This window comes from Crinia signifera, chromosome 7 (genome assembly GCF_055691185.1).
Source record: "Crinia signifera chromosome 7, ASM5569118v1, whole genome shotgun sequence".
NCBI lineage: Eukaryota > Metazoa > Chordata > Amphibia > Anura > Myobatrachidae > Crinia > Crinia signifera.
Window position 1 is genome coordinate 161285169 of NC_139223.1, and position 18005 is coordinate 161303173.

Sequence of the window (18005 nt, forward strand, 5' to 3'; positions counted from 1 at the left end):
TACCGAATATCTATGTGACTACAACAAAGTCCAGCAAGGACCTGGTTATAGCGGAAAATGCGCTGTTCACTTACACGAAGACACTCACGATGTTGCCCATAGCAACCAATAAGATTCTACTTTTTATTTTTTTGGCACCTCCTAGAAGATAATAGTATCTGATTGGTTGCTATGGGCAAAATCTAATCTTCAATAGAAATCCTATCTTAGTAAATTTACCCCTTAGGGGGTATTTAATCATTGCCCTCTTTTTCTGATCCCAGGTGAAAAAAAATCAGCAATGATTCCCCGATCTGTATGCAATCATGGGCGTTTCCCCCCGTTTTTTAGTATGTTTCCGCACACACCTTTACACTTTTATTTTGGCTTGAATCAGCATGGGCGTAAACAGACCCAAAATCAAGCGAAATCCCCCACACATTCGATAAAACACGTGGAGCGTGAATTTGCCAATCAACACGGTTCTCGCCCATGCCCGATTTTTTACACAGACGAAAAAAATCTGCACAGAGATCGAATAGGGCGAACATGATCTGCCCTAAAAGCAGGCGAAAACTGACAATTTTGGAAGGCAAAAAATCTGGCAAGGATTGAATACCCCCCTTAAAGTCTATGCATTCAAATGCAGAAATTCTAGGCATGCCTCTGCGAACTGCAGCGCAGACACCAGAGATTTGCCCATGTAACGCGATATCCGATAAACTAATCCACGCTTTCTGTTTGCTCACCCACTACAACAGTCTGAAAGCCTGCTTGCTGCCATACCCAGTGATCCAGACATGCAGAAGATCAATCTGCCGCTTAGCGTCAGCCTCCTCGCTGCGTGCGTTATTGTAGGATTGTACGTTCTCTGCCGCAATGTCCTTCATTAGATCGCTCAACATTTCCGAAGTTACATTGTAATATTCCTGAAAGAGAAATAACCAACAGACAGTGACTAAATACAGCCAGTCAGAGGAATAACCAACAGAGAGTGACTAAATACAGCCAGTCAGAGGAATAACCAACAGACAGTGACTAAATACAGCCAGTCAGAGGAATAACCAACAGAGAGTGACTAAATACAGCCAGTCAGAGGAATAACCAACAGAGAGTGACTAAATACAGCCAGTCAGAGTAATAACCAACAGAAAGTGACTAAATACAGCCAGTCAGAGGAATAACCAACAGACAGTGACTAAATACAGCCAGTCAGCGGAATAACCAACAGAGAGTGACTAAATACAGCCAGTCAGAGGAATAACCAACAGAGAGTGACTAAATACAGCCAGTCAGAGTAATAACCAACAGACAGTGACTAAATACAGCCAGTCAGAGGAATAACCAACAGAGAGTGACTAAATACAGCCAGTCAGAGGAATAACCAACAGAGAGTGACTAAATACAGCCAGTCAGAGGAATAACCAACAGAGAGTGACTAAATACAGCCAGTCAGAGGAATAACCAACAGAGAGTGACTAAATACAGCCAGTCAGAGTAATAACCAACAGAGAGTGACTAAATACAGCCAGAGTAATAACCAACAGACAGTGACTAAATACAGCCAGTCAGAGGAATAACCAACAGACAGTGACTAAATACAGCCAGCCAGCGGAATAACCAACAGACAGTGACTAAATACAGCCAGTCAGCGGAATAACCAACAGACAGTGACTAAATACAGCCAGTCAGCGGAATAACCAACAGACAGTGACTAAATACAGCCAGTCAGAGGAATAACCAACAGACAGTGACTAAATACAGCGTAAGAGGAATAACCAACAGACAGTGACTAGCAGAGCCGTCTCTAAAAAACTCTTTGCTCTAGGTTAGATTTTGTCTTGTCTATTGCAGATGATCTGCTGAATAATGTTCATGAAAATAATGAATAGATCTTAATAGGATCCCACAGTACAGTTGGTTCGTTAATGTTCAGTTGGTTCTTTAATGTGCAGCGAGCGCTGTGCTTGACCATCCCTTAATCAAAATGATATGTCCTCCAGTATTGGAATATAAATGCCCATAATAACAAGTGTATTGGGGTGAGCAGAGGTGATGGCTCTGCAGGGTCCCCACTGCCAGTATACAGCAGCCTGTGGGAAGCAGGAGTCTGGTGGGGAGGGAGGGTGTGGTTACAGCTGCAGCGTTCAACTAGTGCGGTCAGATACCTTCTGAGGAAACCATGGAAAGTACTCAAAATGGAGAAACGCGTCAAGCCCCAAGCTACCATCCCAACATCAGAGCACATTAGACTCTCTACACTGTGGACCACAGGATTCTGACTGATTCCTTCTGGGGAACCCGATGAAAGCACTTATAATAGAGAAACGCGTCAAACCCTGAGCTACCATCCAAAGATAAGTACACATTAGAATCTCTCTGCTGTGGACCACAGGATTCTGGCAGATTTCTTCTGGAGACCCAAATGAAAGCACTCCTAATGCCCCAAGCTACCATCCTAATATCAGAGCACATTACACTAAATGGTTGAAAGCACCCATAATGGAGAAACGCGTCAAGCCCAGATCTACCATCGTAATATCAGAGCACATTAGACTCTCTACACTGTGGACCAAAGGTTTCTGATGGATTCCTTCTCAGGAAACTGATGAAAGCACTCATAACGGAGAAACGCGTGAAGCCCTGAGCTACCATCCTAAGATTAGAGCACATAAGACTCTCTACACTGTGGACCACATAAGTTGAATGCTTCAGCTGTAACCACGCCCTCCCTCCCCGCCGAACAGGCTGCTGTATACTGGCAGCGGGGACCCTACAGAGTCATCACCTCTGCTCACCCCAATACACTTGTTACAAGCCTCACTAGGCTGGGGGCATTTATATTCCAATACTGGAGGAGTATTTAATTGCAGCGAGACATATAATATTATTAAAGGGACAGTCACGCATAGCGTTCGCTGCACATTAAACAACCAACTGAACTGTGGGATCCTATTAAAATCTATTTGTTATTTTTGTCACCCATTATTCAGTGGATCTTCTGCATATTATACATCATCTGTGCTGCATATGAACTGATCATATGCGCTCCCTTATATCAGTTTTGTATGCATCTGTATCTACGTACTGTACATCTAGCCTCCGTTTGCATTAAACAGTCTGTTAAATTGAGCCATGCTTTGGCGTTTCTCAGTAGCACTGAGCGTCTTTTTATGTTAAAATGAGTCTTATTTGCAAAATGGTTTGAATAGGACGCACAAGCAGCCTCAGCTGATTAAAATGAGTGGGTGATAGAAAGAAAATAATTGAAATTAAATTGGGCAGAGCTGAGCGCAAGGTGGTTCTAATAACTGGGTTACTCAGCTCTGATCACTGGTCTGTTGATTTGCAGACCCCTATGATCAGGTAGTCGGCGCCAGAGTGAAATTCTGACCAGGGCAAGGTTGCAAATGGCCTGCGAAAATGATGCTGATTGCCGATCAGCAGCAAATCCATATGAAATCCGCTCACCATCTAAACATTCCCCAGTGTGTGCAGTCTGTGTGTAGCCCAGGACTCAGCGGCTGTGATAGAATCAGGCTGATCGGGGGCGGAGCTGATGTCACATGACTTCCCCTCACACACCTGGCCACGCCTGCGTATTCCCTGACACTCCCAGATAACAGCTGCTCACCATGTAATGATTCCCCAGTGTGTGCAGTCTGTGCGTAGCCCAGGACTCAGCGGCTGTGATAGAATCAGGCTGATCGGGGGCAGAGCTGATGTCACATGACTTCCCCTCACACACCTGGCCACGCCTGCGTATTCCCTGACACTCCCAGATAACGGCCGGTTAACACCCACGAATGCCAGCTTCCTGTCAATCAACTTGCGAAAGGCTAGATATTAAAAGTTTTGGTGAATTTCAGCACAGGATGGCCTCACGCATACGTAATACGCATGTGCAATCATTCGATGATCCTTGTCCGGGCTGCGAATTTACAGCCGTACTATCAGGTGTGAATAACCCCCAACATGTGCACAGCAGGCACAGAGAAAAACATACACCAAAGTCACCAGTATGCAGAGTTAAACGCATCTAGGTGACCGCACAGCACTATCCTTCACGCAAGATCCATCTGAAAACAGCCGCACCACTCAACCACAGAATTCCCATGACACGGCCTAAACCTGGAGTACAGGCACCTTCAGCCTGTGCAGAAGCTGCTGACAGGTACAATTCTGAATGGCCGGTGGATGCGTGCGTTCAGCTACTAACATGTAGACATAGAATGTGACGGTGTAGAAGAACCAACTAGGAAACCTACTAAAGCACCGGGAGAATATGCAACCTCCACACAAATAAGGCCATGGTGGGAATCGATTGCATGACCTAGGTGCCGTGACGCAGTAATGCTAACCACTACACCGTCCGCGCTGCACTAGAGCATGCTCAGCGCAAATATGCGTCATCGTCTGTCAGCAAAGCTAAAATCTGCATCCGGCTACGCTGGCGGCAAAGCCGCAGCCTGAGCTGGATCAGTCCCGTGCTGATTACAAGGCCGCAGCCTGAGCTGGATCAGTCCCGTGCTGATCACAAGGCCGCAGCCTGAGCTGGATCAGTCCCTTGCTAATTACAAGGCTGCAGCCTGAGCCGGATCAGTCCCGTGTCCACCGCAAGGCCGCAGCCTGAGCCGGATCAGTCCCGTGTCCATTCCAAGGCTGCAGCCTGAGTCGGGTCAGTTTCGTACCGACTGCGAGGCCGCAGCCTGAGCCGGATCAGTCCCGTGTCCATCGTAAGGCCGCAGCCTGAGCCGGGTCAGTCCCGTACCGACCGCAAGGCCGCAGCCTGAGCCGGATCAGTCCAGTGCTGAATTCAAGCCCGCAGCCTGAGCCGGATCAGTCCCGAGCTGAACACAAGACCGCAGCCTGAACCGGGATCAGTCCCTTGTTGGTCGCAAGACTGCAGCCTGAGCCGGATCAGTCCCGCGCTCATTGAAAGGCCGCAGCCTGAGCCGGGATCAGTCCCGTGTCCATTACAAGGCCGCAGCCTGAGCCGAATCAGTCCCGTGCTCATTGTAAGGCCGCAGCCTGAGCCGGATCAGTCCCGTGCCGAATGCAAGGCCGCAGCCTGAGCCAGATCAGTCCCGTGTCCATTTTCAAGCCCGCAGCCTGAGTCGGGTCAGTCCCGTACCGACTGTAAGGACGCAGCCTGAGCCGGATCAGTCCCGTGCTCGTTTCAAGGCCGCAGCCTGAGCCGGGTCAGTCCCGTACCGACTGCAAGGCCGCAGCCTGAACCGGATCAGTCCCGTGCAGAATACAAGACCGCAGCCTGAACCGGACCAGTCCCGAGCTGAATACAAGACCGCAGCCTGAGCCGGTTCAGCCCCCGTGTTGGTCGCAAGACTGCAGCCTGAGCCGGATCAGTCCCGCGCTCATTAAAAGGCTGCAGCCTGAGCCGGGATCAGTCCCGTGTCCATTACAAGGCCGCAGCCTGAGTCGGGTCAGTCCCGTACCGATTGTAAGGCCGCAGCCCGAGCCGGATCAGCCCCGTGCTCATTTTAAGGCCGCAGCCTGAGCCGGATCAGACCTGTGCCGAACACAAGGCCGCAGCCTGAGCCGGGTCAGTCCAGTGCTGAATTCAAGCCCGCAGCCTGAGCCGGATCAGTCCCGAGCTGAATACAAGACCGCAGCCTGAACCGGGATCAATCCCGTGTTGGTCGCAAGACTGCAGCCTGAGCCGGATCAGTCCCGCGCTCATTAAAAGGCCGCAGCCTGAGCCGGGATCAGTCCCGTGTCCATTACAAGGCCGCAGCCTGAGTCGGGTCAGTCCCGCACCAATTGCAAGGTCGCAACCTGAGCCGGATCAGTCCCCGTGCTCATTGTAAGGCCGCAGCCTGAACCGGATCAGTCCCCGTGCTGAACATAAGACCGCAGCCTGAACCGGATCAGTCCCACGCTGGGCACAAGACTGCAGACTGAGCCGGATCAGTCCCGTGCTCTTTGAAAGGCCACAGCCTGAGCCGGATCAGTCCCGTGCTGAATACAAGGTCGCGCCCTGAGCTGGATCAATCCCATAAAATAAATCTTCATTTAAAGATTATATTAAGGACATCCACATGTTCTGGATCTAGACAGTCTGAATGACAACACAGACGTTAGGATGACAGCTAGTTCTGATCTAGGAGGAACATGAGCACAGTCTGTGGTGTCGGGTGCTGTAATGACATTACCTGGGCGTGTTCCATGAAATCGTTAAACCCTCCGAGTAGCAATCCTTTGCCTCCACGATCTAACAGTTCCCTCCATATTATGGGGGAGCGCAGGTGCTTCCATCCGTACTGCGCACATAACTCCATCAGCCAATGCTACAGGGACAACAAATGTACAGTAACGCATCACATGAATATATAACATTATAATATAACACTATCACGTCATATCCATTACGGAGGATCTGATTATTCTGATATCGCTCCTGACTGATAGTAATTGGGACACAGAGGGTTTAATATATATACACACACGCACACACACAGACACAGGGGCATAGGTCATGAAATAATGTCACGAGATATCGGAACTATACATTCACATTAGTATAGCCTCGGCAGGGGATAATGCTCACATTAGAACAGGCTCGTCAGGGAATAATGCTCACATTGGAACAGGCTTGGCAGTGGATAATGCTCACATTAGTATAGGCTCGGCAGGGGATAATGCTCACATTAGAACAGGCTCGGCAGGGGATAATGCTCACATTAGAACAGGCTCGGCAGGGGATAATGCTCACATTAGAACAGGCTCGTCAGGGAATAAGTCTCACATTAGTATAGGCTCGGCAGGGGATAATGCTCACATTAGAACAGGCTCGGCAGGGGATAATGCTCACATTAGAACAGGCTCGGCAGGGGATAATGCTCACATTAGAACAGGCTAGGCAGTGGATAATGCTCACATTAGTATAGGCTCGGCAGGGGATAATGCTCACATTAGAACAGGCTCGGCAGGGGATAATGCTCACATTAGAACAGGCTCGGCAGGGGATAATGCTCACATTAGAACAAGCTCGGCAGGGGATAATGCTAACATTAGAACAGGCTCGGCAGGGGATAATGCTCACATTAGAACAGGCTCGGCAGGGGATAATGCTCACATTAGTATAGGCTCGGCAGGGGATAGTGCTCACATCAGAACAGGCTCGACAGGGGATGGCTCGGAAGGGGATAATGCTCACATTAGAACAGGCTCGGCAGTGGATAATGCTCACATTAGTATAGGCTCGGCAGGGGATAATGCTCACATTAGAACAGGCTCGTCAGGGGATAATGCTCACATTAGAACAGGCTCGGCAGGGGATAATGCTCACATTAGAACAGGCTCGGCAGGGGATAATGCTCATAATTCAAAGTGTACTAACTTCTTGCCCTGGAACCACATCTCCGATATATGAAATCTGCAATTAAAGCGGATGAATAGAAGCCGTACCTCCCAGTCGTCGGGGTGTTGGGTGATTTTGTGCACTCTGAAGTTTGGAAGGTTTTTCTGTAGATAGTCAGCGAGAAGTTCTGCTTTGGCATAGTACGGGCAGTCTGCCTTTCCTGTAAGAGAATGGTGTAAGTATACCGCGGTGATCTGCCCAGACAGCACAGCAGAGGATCAGTGTGGTGTGCTGTCATATAAAACAAACAGTAAGGGCGTCAGAGCGGACCAGACAGGACAGCACTACAGAGGATCAGTGTGGTGTGCTGTCATATATAACAAACAGTAAGGGTGTCAGAGCTGACCAGATAGGACAGCAGAGGATCAGTGTCGTGTGCTGTCATATATAACAAACAGTAAGAGTGTCAGAGCTGACCAGACAGGACAGCACTACAGAGGATCAGTGTCGTGTGCTGTCACATATAACAAATAGTAAGGGTGTCAGCTGACCAGACAGGACAGCACTACAGAGGACCAGTGTCGTGTGCTGTCACATATAACAAACAGTAAGGGTGTCAGCTGACCAGACAGGACAGCACTACAGAGGATCAGTGTCGTGTGCTGTCATATATAACAAACAGTAAGGGTGTCAGAGCTGACCAGACAGGACAGCACTACAGAGGATCAGTGTCGTGTGCTGCCATATATAACAAACAGTAATGGTGTCAGAGCTGACCAGACAGGACAGCACTACAGAGGATCAGTGTCGTGTGCTGTCACATATAACAAACAGTAAGGGCGTCAGAGCTGACCAGAAGCGGAATTGGCTCCACAGGGGTATCTGGAAAATAGGGCTACAGTCAATAGGACGACCCAGGGGTGTTCTGAGAGATTAGGAGGCCCGTGTGCAGCCGCCTCGTCCGGGAAGTAGCGCAGCGCAGTAGAGTGTAAGCTCTAGATCACTCAGACTCCATTGTGCTGCACTGCACCCATTATAAATATGCCACTAAATCATCCATGAACTGTCGGCAAGGTCGGAATGGACAAAATGTTGACATTAACTAGGTCGACAATGACAAACGGCTGACACAAGCAATAGGTCGACATGGCAATAGTCTAAATATGAAAAGGTTGAAATGATTTTTTTCTAATTACTTTTCATGCTTTCTGATTGATGTGATCTGGGAACAGTGAGCGGAGCGAAGTGCGAGGGCACGTGTTACACTAATTGGGATATTGGCATTGACACAAAAACTGTGAAAACTCATGTTGACCTTTCCCATGTCGACAACTGCTTCTTCGACCTTTTGCCTATGTCAACCTTGTGCTTCCCTCTGAATGGCTGGGCAACACCTGTGTTTTCCGGGGCCCGCCCAGAAACCGCCGACGTACCACCATGAAACGACCGGTACTTGTCAATCAACTAGCCATCGCTGGCTTTGGTCACCCAGACGGCTTGCGCATGCGCACTCTGGACCCTGCGCATATGCGGCCATCTGATAATTGCGATCAGGGCTGAATCAGGCACTAAGCACCTTGTTCCTGATAGAAATATATTTTCTGACAATGGTCCTAATTCAGAGGTGTTTGCGCAACTGAACAACCTTTTCGCACTGCGCGTCAGTCAGTGCGACACTAAGTGTAGTGATTGTTTTCTGGTAGGGGACGTATTGAGGATTTCTTTACAAAGCTGCATTGTGTTAGGTGATTTATTACAGGTGTGCGTGTCTGCAAACGGCTAAAATCTATCAATGCGAATGTGCTACACAAAGTGAATAGACAGGTGCGATTGATGCGCATGTATCAGATATGTTGTGAAACAACATAGCCTAACCCTAACTGCAGCAGAATCCGCAGCATAGGCCTAACCGCAGCCTAACCCTAACTGCAGCGGAATCCGCAGCATAGGCCTAACCGCAGCCTAACCCTAACTGCAGCAGAATCCGCAGCATAAGCCTAACCGCAGCCTAACCCTAACTGCAGTATATCATTAACCGTAGCCTAACCCCAGCCTAACCCTAACTGCAGCGGAATCCGCAGCCTAAGCCTAACTGCAGCCTAACCCTAACTGCAGAGGAATCCATAGCGTAAGCCTAACCGCAGCCTAACCCTAACTGCAGAGGAATCCACAGCGTAAACCTAACCGCAGCCTAACCCTAACTGCAGTATATCATTAACCGTAGCCTAACCACAGCCTAACCATAACCATAGCCTAACAAGGGCCTAATCCCAACCGCAGCCTAACCCTAACCGAACCACAGCCTAAACCTAATTTAACCATATCCTCACCATAGCCTAAACCTAACCACAGTCTAACCATAGCCTAAATCTAACCGTATCTTAACCACAGTCTAACCATAACCTAACAAGGGCCTAATCCCAACCGCAGCCTAACCCTAACCGAACCACAGCCTAAACCTAATTTAACCATATCCTCACCATAGCCTAAACCTAACCACAGTCTAACCATAGCCTAAATCTAACCGTATCTTAACCACAGTCTAACCATAACCTAACAAGGGCCTAATCCCAACCGCAGCCTAACCCTAACCGAACCACAGCCTAAACCTAATTTAACCATATCCTCACCATAGCCTAAACCTAACCACAGTCTAACCATAGCCTAAATCTAACCGTATCTTAACCACAGTCTAACCATAACCTAACAAGGGCCTAATCCCAACCGCAGCCTAACCCTAACCTAACCACAGCCTAAACCTAATCTAACCATATCCTCACCGTAGCCTAATCACAGCCTAAACCTAACTACAGCCCAAAACTAACTGCAGCCTAACCCTAATTGTAGCCAAACCACAGCTTAACCCTGACCGTAGCCTAACCCTAACCACAGCCTAAACCTGACCTAACTACAGCCAAACCCTGACTTTAGCCTAACCACAGCATAACCCTACACGTAGCCTAACCCTGACCTAACTACAGCCAAACCACAGCCTAACCCTGACTGTAGCCTAACCCTAACCACAGCCTAACCCAACCATAGCCTATCACTAACCGTAGCCTAACCCTAACAAGGGCCTAATCCCAACCACAGCCTAACCCTATCCACAGCCTAATCCTAACTGTAGGCTAACCCTAATCTAACCACAGCCTAAACCTAACCACAGCCCAACTCTGTATGGCCTTATCGTAACTGTAGCCCATAGCAACCAATCAGCCTCTTACTGCCACTCTATGCAATGCACTGGCTATTAGTGGACTGGTTGCTACGGGCAACCTCTTGTCTCTATATATGAGGCTTGTTACATCCTTCTCTAAGGAAATACATTATGACCGTGGTACCTGCGAGCACGAACTTCGCCATGACAGCGTCCCCACAGCACCCCGGTACAGGTCGGAGTCTGCCGTTACCTAGCAACGCCACACAAGGCGGCGGGGCGGGGCTCGGCGGGACGTCATCTTCCCGCGACTACCGTCCCCAGTGCCGAAGTGTGGTCTGAGCGGTGTGACGGTCCCCAGCCGCTGCCGGTAAGTGGCTGCCGGTAGAGGCCCTCTATCCGCCGAGCCGCCATGTATCTCCGTATCACCCTTGGGGGCAGGGCCTGGCCTCCGACTTGTCACAGCTTTTGCCCTCTGTCAGGCGCCGTAGCTGTGGGGGCGTGGCCTAGCTGACGTCACGTAATGGCAGCGCCCTGTACAGCGGTGTGAGACGCTGTGGGAAGGTGAGTACAGCAGGGCGGTCATACGGTGTGAGGGGAACGTACCGAGCCGGGGGGTATATACAGCCGGGGTGGAGGGTGTCCTGTCCGGCGGGGGCCTGCACCGCTCATTGGCTGCCCTGTGAACGGGGTATGGATCATTGGATAGACACCAACTAGGTCGACATAATCATTAGGTTGACCTGGGGAAGGTCGACATGGGGCTTTCCACTTTTTTTTGCACAGTCGACATGGACACTGAAACGTTGCGTTGGGTCGCTGCGCTCGCCATGCTTCCGGCACGGTGCCTCTCTACCCCGACACACTATTTTGTTCTCCCACCACGCCATAGTGGATGTTAGGGCATAAAATACCGCCTGTCGGCACATGTCGGCTCCGAAAAAAGTGAAAAACTCCATGTCACCATTTTGACTGTTGACCTTCCCCATGTCAACCTAATTCATGGGGCAGTACGTGTAATGGTTAGTGTTACTGCCTCACAGCACTGACCTCATGGGTTCCATTCCCACCATGGCCTTAACTGTGTGCAGTTTGTATATTCTCCCTGTGCTTGCGTGGGTTTCCTCTGGGTACTCCAGTTACCTCCCACAATCGGAGGCTGCTTCCCTCAGCAGCCTGTACATCCCTCCCTCTCTGTACATTACAGACAGCCCCCTGTACATCCCTCCCTCTGTACATTACAGGCAGCCCCCTGTACATCCCTCCCTCTGTACATTACAGGCAGCCCCCTGTACATCCCTCCCTCTGTACATTACAGGCAGCCCCCTGTACATCCCTCCCTCTGTACATTACAGGCAGCCCCCTGTACATCGCTCCCTCTGTAATTACAGGCAGCCCCCTGTACATCCCTCCCTCTGTACATTACAGGCAGCCCCCTGTACATTAAAGGCAGCCCCCTGTACATCCCTCCCTCTGTACATTACAGGCAGCCGCTGTACATCCCTCCCTCCGTACATTACAGGCAGCCCCTGTACATCCCTCCCTCCGTACATTACAGGCAGCCCCCTGTACATCCCTCCCTCTGTACATTGCAGGCAGCCCCCTGTACATCCCTCCCTCTGTACATTACAGGCAGCCCCCTGTACATCCCTCCCTCTGTACATTACAGGCAGCCCCCTGTACATCCCTCCCTCTGTACATTACAGGCAGCCCCCTGTACATCCCTCCCTCCGTACATTACAGGCAGCCCCTGTACATCCCTCCCTCCGTACATTACAGGCAGCCCCCTGTACATCCCTCCCTCCGTACATTACAGGCAGCCCCCTGTACATCCCTCCCTCTGTACATTACAGGCAGCCCCTGTACATCCCTCCCTCCGTACATTACAGGCAGCCCCCTGTACATCCCTCCCTCTGTACATTACAGGCAGCCGCTGTACATCCCTCCCTCTGTACATTTCAGGCAGCCCCCTGTACATCCCTCCCTCTGTACATTACAGGCAGCCCCCTGTACATCCCTCCCTCTGTACATTACAGGCAGCCCCCTGTACATCCCTCCCTCTGTACATTACAGGCAGCCCCCTGTACATCCCTCCCTCTGTACATTACAGGCAGCCCCTGTACATCCCTCCCTCCGTACATTACAGGCAGCCCCCTGTACATCCCTCCCTCCGTACATTACAGGCAGCCCCCTGTACATCCCTCCCTCCGTACATTACAGGCAGCCCCCTGTACATCCCTTCCTCTGTACATTACAGGCAGCCCCCTGTACATCCCTTCCTCTGTACATTACAGGCAGCCCCTGTACATCCCTCCCTCTGTACATTACAGGCAGCCCCCTGTACATCCCTCCATCCGTACATTACAGGCAGCCCCCTGTACATCCCTCCCTCCCTCTGAACATTACAGGCAGTCCCCCCTCTCCTCCGTACATTACAGGCAGCTCCCTGTACGGTACAGGGGGCTGCCTGTAATGTACAGAAGGGGGCGGGGGGAGAGACATTCAGGGGGCTGTCTGTAATGTACTGAGGGAGGGACGTACAGGGGGCTGTCTGTAATTTACAGAGGGAGGGACATACAGGGGGCTGCCTTTAATGCACAGAGGAGGGAGGGACGGACAGGGGGTATCTGTAATGTATGGAGGGGGGAGGGACGGACAGGGGGTGTCTGTAATGTACGGAGGTGAGAGGGACGTACAGGGGGCTGCCTGTAATGTACAGAGGGAGGGACGGACGTACAGGTGGCTGCCTGTAATGTACGGATGGAGGAGGGACATACATGGGATCTGACCTGGCTCCGCCCTTCCTCCACCCATTGCTGATGGTACCATACATGCATTACTGTAGAAGCGCTACAGCCGCTGTAATGGAGAAGGGGCGCTGCACTGTTGCATTGGCTGATGTATTTTACCTTGATGTTTATTACAGGTATATACATTCATATGGGTATTTCCTACCGTATACAGATTTCCATCTGCTTTATGTATTTGCAGCTGTTCCCGGGAAGACGTAACTAGACTGGCAGCCAAGATGAACAAGCACTATCTGCGTGTGCTGCGCTCAGTACGCTTACTACAGTCATGTGATGTAAATACAATGAGGATGCCAATGGCTATAGGGAAGTATAGATCCAGAGCGGAAGTTCCTGCACTTCTGGGGGGTCACCCTTGGATTTCTGCACCTGTCCGGTTTATAAGTCGGGAGACTCCATTAGAAGCAGGATTAAATACCTCTGACATCTGTGATGTAGATAATATGAGCCTACAGAAGGAGACAGGAGCACATGAGAGGGAGAGTGCAGAGAAGAGGAGGTACCAGTCTGAGGTGATGGCTGCGGTACAGAATTGCACTACGCCCTGTGAGGTGCTGGATATCTTCTCCAGCACTACGCCCAGTGAGCGGGACCTCCATAGCGGCATTATGAAGCTGTGGCAAATCATGTCGCGTCACAAGAAGATGAGACTCTCTGAGGAGCAGCTCCTATCTGAGCACCCCAACTTACACAACCTGTGCTACGGAGTCATGGTGGCAGCCCCCACAATGTCTACAGTGTTCCTGATCCACAGTCTTTCTGTCTTAGTGAGCCTCAAAGTAAATCAGAAATCCAGGGTAATTCAGACCCTACTGATTCTCTGCCAGGTACGTGTTCCCAACCCTCTCGCGCTCTGCAGTGGTACACATAGGACTGAATACAGAGTGTGCACAAGGGTTCACGTCGCTAAGGTGACAGTGTATGTATGTATATACCAGAGCGGTGAACATTGGTTTAACCTTGGGATTACACCTATGCGTTTTATTAGATGATTTTGTGTTGGACAATGCACAGATATACAATACCTCCCTGTATAGGGTATCCCACCACCCCGTTATCCTGGTTATTCATATTCTCTTTGCAGTCACTGTAAATATGATTATATTTTGTCAGGCATATTAGCTTTTATCTTCTAATCCTTCTCTAAAGCTAATAACAGTTGGTTATATCCAGGAGATCCAGGAGGGGATACAGAAACAAATGACAGCACCATGGCGGGGTGAGAGAAGGCACACCTGCTCTATAAATGTGGGTGTGGCCTCTATGCATTTATAGTATCCCCCCAATGTATAATCTGCCTGGCGGAGGGATACCTAATTCATAATGGGCCATACAGGGCTCCCCTCTACCGTGTCCCTTTATGCGCCAGCCTCTTTAGTTATTCCTTTTAAATGCCAGCTGTATGATCCCCATCAGGGAACCCCTTTATATGCTGAAAGCCCCCTCATGCCCTTATAATGCCAGACTTGGTGTTCCCTTTGCCATGGAAGTATCTCTACAATGACTGTCTGTTCAGCCATCTTTGTCTCTTTTCTGCCTGGCTTCTGTGTGTCTGTCAGCACCAGTCGCACTACTGGTGTATGCCCAGGTAGGTGCCCACAGGTCGGACTGGTGTAGGGGCAGTGAAGTCGCCTGGCTGCGAGGAGCAGTCTACAACCTCTCCAAGCTTTCCGGAGGGCCGGATCTAGCAGGGAGCCGGGGCCACATCTGGTTGCCTCTTGTATAACCTATGTATAATCGGTTTTTTCATGATCTTGTCTACTCCTTGTCATTGCTGGGAGTGGGGACAGGCTCTTGTCTATCTTCTCGGTGTCATCGCTGGGAGTGGGGACAGGCTCTTGGCTATCTTCTCGGTGTCATCGCTGGGAGTGGGGACAGACTCTTGGCTATCTTCTCCGTGTCATTGCTGGGAGTGGGGACAGGCTCTTGTCTATCTTCTCGTTGTCATTGCTGGGAGTGGGGACAGGCTCTTGTCTATCTTCTCGGTGTCATTGCTGGGAGTGGGGACAGGCTCTTGTCTATCTTCTCTGTGTCATCGCTGGGAGGGGGGACAGGCTCTTGTCTATCTTCTCGGTGTCATTGCTGGGAGTGGGGACAGGCTCTTGTCTATCTTCTCATTGTCATTGCTGGGAGTGGGGACAGGCTCTTGTCTATCCTATCGGTGTCATCGCTGGGAGTGGGGACAGGCTCTTGTCTATCTTCTCGGTGTCATTGCTGGGAGTGGGGACAGGCTCTTGTCTGTCTTCTCGGTGTCATTGCTGGGAGTGGGGACAGGCTCTTGTCTGTCTTCTCGTGTCATTGCTGGGAGTGGGGACAGGCTCTTGTCTATCTTCTCGGTGTCATTGCTGGGAGTGGGGACAGGCTCTTGTCTATCTTCTCGTTGTCATTGCTGGGAGTGGGGACAGGCTCTTGTCTATCTTCTGTGTCATCGCTGGGAGTGGGGAAAGGCTCTTGTCTATCTTCTCGGTGTCATTGCTGGGAGTGGGGACAGGCTCTTGTCTATCTTCTCGTGTCATTGCTGGGAGTGGGGACAGGCTCTTGTCTATCTTCTCGTTGTCATTGCTGGGAGTGGGGACAGGCTCTTGTCTGTCTTTTCTGTGTCATCGCTGGGAGTGGGGACAGGCTCTTGTCTATCTTCTCGTTGTCATTGCTGGGAGTGGGGACAGGCTCTTGTCTATCTTCTCTGTGTCATCGCTGGGAGTGGGGACAGGCTCTTGTCTATCTTCTCGGTGTCATTGCTGGGAGTGGGGACAGGCTCTTGTCTGTCTTCTCGGTGTCATTGCTGGGAGTGGGGACAGGCTCTTGTCTATCTTCTCGGTGTCATTGCTGGGAGTGGGGACAGGCTCTTGGCTATATTCTCATTGTCATTGCTGGGAGTGGGGACAGGCTCTTGGCTATATTCTCAGTGTCATTGCTGGGAGTGGGGACAGGCTCTTGTTTATCTTCTCGCTGTCATTGCTGGGAGTGGGGACAGGCTCTGACTAATGTTACACTGACATTGGCTTTTTATTCACAGAAACGTCTCAGTACACTGAATGAAGGAAACATTTCTATGTTGGCCAATTGTTTGAAAATGATGGAGAGTGACAGAAATGTGGATATGTTATACTCTGGTCTGCAGTGAGTAGCTTGGATGCTGGCGTTACGTTATCCTGTGCCTGGTTCTATAACATACGTGATGAACGCACCCTTTCTATACTAGGCTGCTGATAGAATTTAAATTGAAAGACATTGAGACGGTGACATCACTTCAGAGCCTGATGAAAAGTCTTGGGAGAGATGCACCATTACAGCTGAAACTCCGATTTAAGGTACAAAAAAGGGTTCCATCTATCTATCTATATATCTATATATCAGTGTATGTTCTAATTTCTACGTTCTACAATAGGACTTTGGTTCCCCTGGGTATTAGAATATGCTCTATCTCCTTATTTACTAGGTCGACACAAGCATTAGGACGACATGGGGAAGGTCGACATGGGGTTTTTCTCATTTTTGTTTTCAGCCCTATATTGGCAGAGGTCTATTATTACTTACACCAGGGCTGGGCAACACGTCCCTCCAGATGTTGATGAACTACACATCCCAGCATGCCTTGCATCAGTTTCAGCATGGCCACATAGCAAAACTAATGCAAAGCATCCTGGGATGTGTAGTTCACTAACATCTGGAGGGCCGGTGTTGCCCAGCCCTGACTTACACAGAGCGACTCCTAAAATACCAGATAAATAGTTCCCATTGTAGCAGAAAAATAATAATCCCATTCAAAATAATTCTCTACTAAGGTCCAATGATTCATTAAATAACTTAATACACAACTGTTACCAGTGACATGAAATCTAGAAAACCTAATGGTAATGTCAGTGCCGGCGCTGTGCGCGACCGAATGGAGCGGCACTTGAATTGCTCAGGGTTCCATCCAGTGGCTGCTGGTGCACAGAGCACTTGAATTCCCCCCATAGAGGTGAGAAGCAGCATTAGCATTTTATTATATAGGATTGAAGGTAATACCTTCTCTTATGGGGTTTTTCTTGTATTACAAATTAAGCATAGACATCAGCGAGAAGCCCACAGACACGATTTGGATTTTTACAGCCAATGTCCAGTAGTTAAATTCACAGGCGGTATTCAATTGTTATATCGCGCCCGGTCTCAGTGATTGGAGATAAAGGGTTGATATTTATTAACCCACTCATTATGTTCAGGTTTAGCCACACATAGCAGGCGATTGTTCTGATTCTTATACAGTGATTAGTTCATCTATCATAGCTCCACCTCCTGCGGACTCATCATTCCAGCCGCACCGCTGGTAGATGCACCGACATTCTAGCCGCACCGCTGGTAGATGCACCGACATTCCAGCCGCGCCGCTGGTAGATGCACCGACGTTCCAGCTGCGCCGCTGGTAGATGCACCGACGTTCCAGCCGCACCGCTGGTAGATGCACTGACATTCCTGCCGCACCGCTGGTAAATGCACTGACATTCCTGCCGCACCGCTGGTAGATGCACCGACATTCCTGTCCCCTTTCACTGCTTCCTATTGGTGAATGACCATTCTGCTGTCTTGCACTGTTCCCACACCACTTAGGTACACGTTTTCCAGATCACCTAGCTGGTGCACAGCTGTAGTCATTACTAACTGTCACGTGTCCCAGATCACCTAGCTGCTGCACAGCTGTAGTCATTACTAACTGTTACATGTCCCAGATCACCTAGCTGCTGCACAGCTGTAGTCA

The 18005-nt window shown here is 50.0% G+C and overlaps 2 protein-coding genes across 6 annotated transcripts in view; one reads left to right on the forward strand and one right to left on the reverse strand.

Moving 5' to 3' along the window:
- MDH1B (malate dehydrogenase 1B) overlaps nucleotides 1–10914 on the reverse strand; it is a 54171-nt gene extending 43257 nt beyond the window's left edge. The window contains exons 1-4 of one of the 3 annotated variants that reach the window (XM_083154147.1): nucleotides 10642–10914; nucleotides 7408–7520; nucleotides 6153–6287; nucleotides 766–908 (exon numbers count right to left, since the gene is read on the reverse strand). In XM_083154147.1, coding sequence (XP_083010273.1) covers nucleotides 766–908; nucleotides 6153–6287; nucleotides 7408–7520; nucleotides 10642–10663 — 413 coding nt within the window. In that variant the 5' untranslated portion in view covers nucleotides 10664–10914. Of the gene's footprint in view, nucleotides 1–765; nucleotides 909–6152; nucleotides 6288–7339; nucleotides 7521–10641 lie in introns of all 3 variants that reach the window. The other 2 variants (XM_083154148.1, XM_083154149.1) reach the window with 2 other exon arrangements.
- The window catches only part of FASTKD2 (FAST kinase domains 2), a 54155-nt gene continuing 46857 nt past the window's right edge, over nucleotides 10708–18005 (forward strand). Inside the window, exons 1-4 of one of the 3 annotated variants that reach the window (XM_083154145.1) lie at nucleotides 10708–10827; nucleotides 13449–14094; nucleotides 16284–16387; nucleotides 16470–16578. In XM_083154145.1, the coding sequence (XP_083010271.1) occupies nucleotides 13486–14094; nucleotides 16284–16387; nucleotides 16470–16578 (822 nt within the window). In that variant the 5' untranslated portion in view covers nucleotides 10708–10827; nucleotides 13449–13485. Of the gene's footprint in view, nucleotides 11022–11047; nucleotides 11149–13448; nucleotides 14095–16283; nucleotides 16388–16469; nucleotides 16579–18005 lie in introns of those variants that run through there. The other 2 variants (XM_083154143.1, XM_083154144.1) reach the window with 2 other exon arrangements.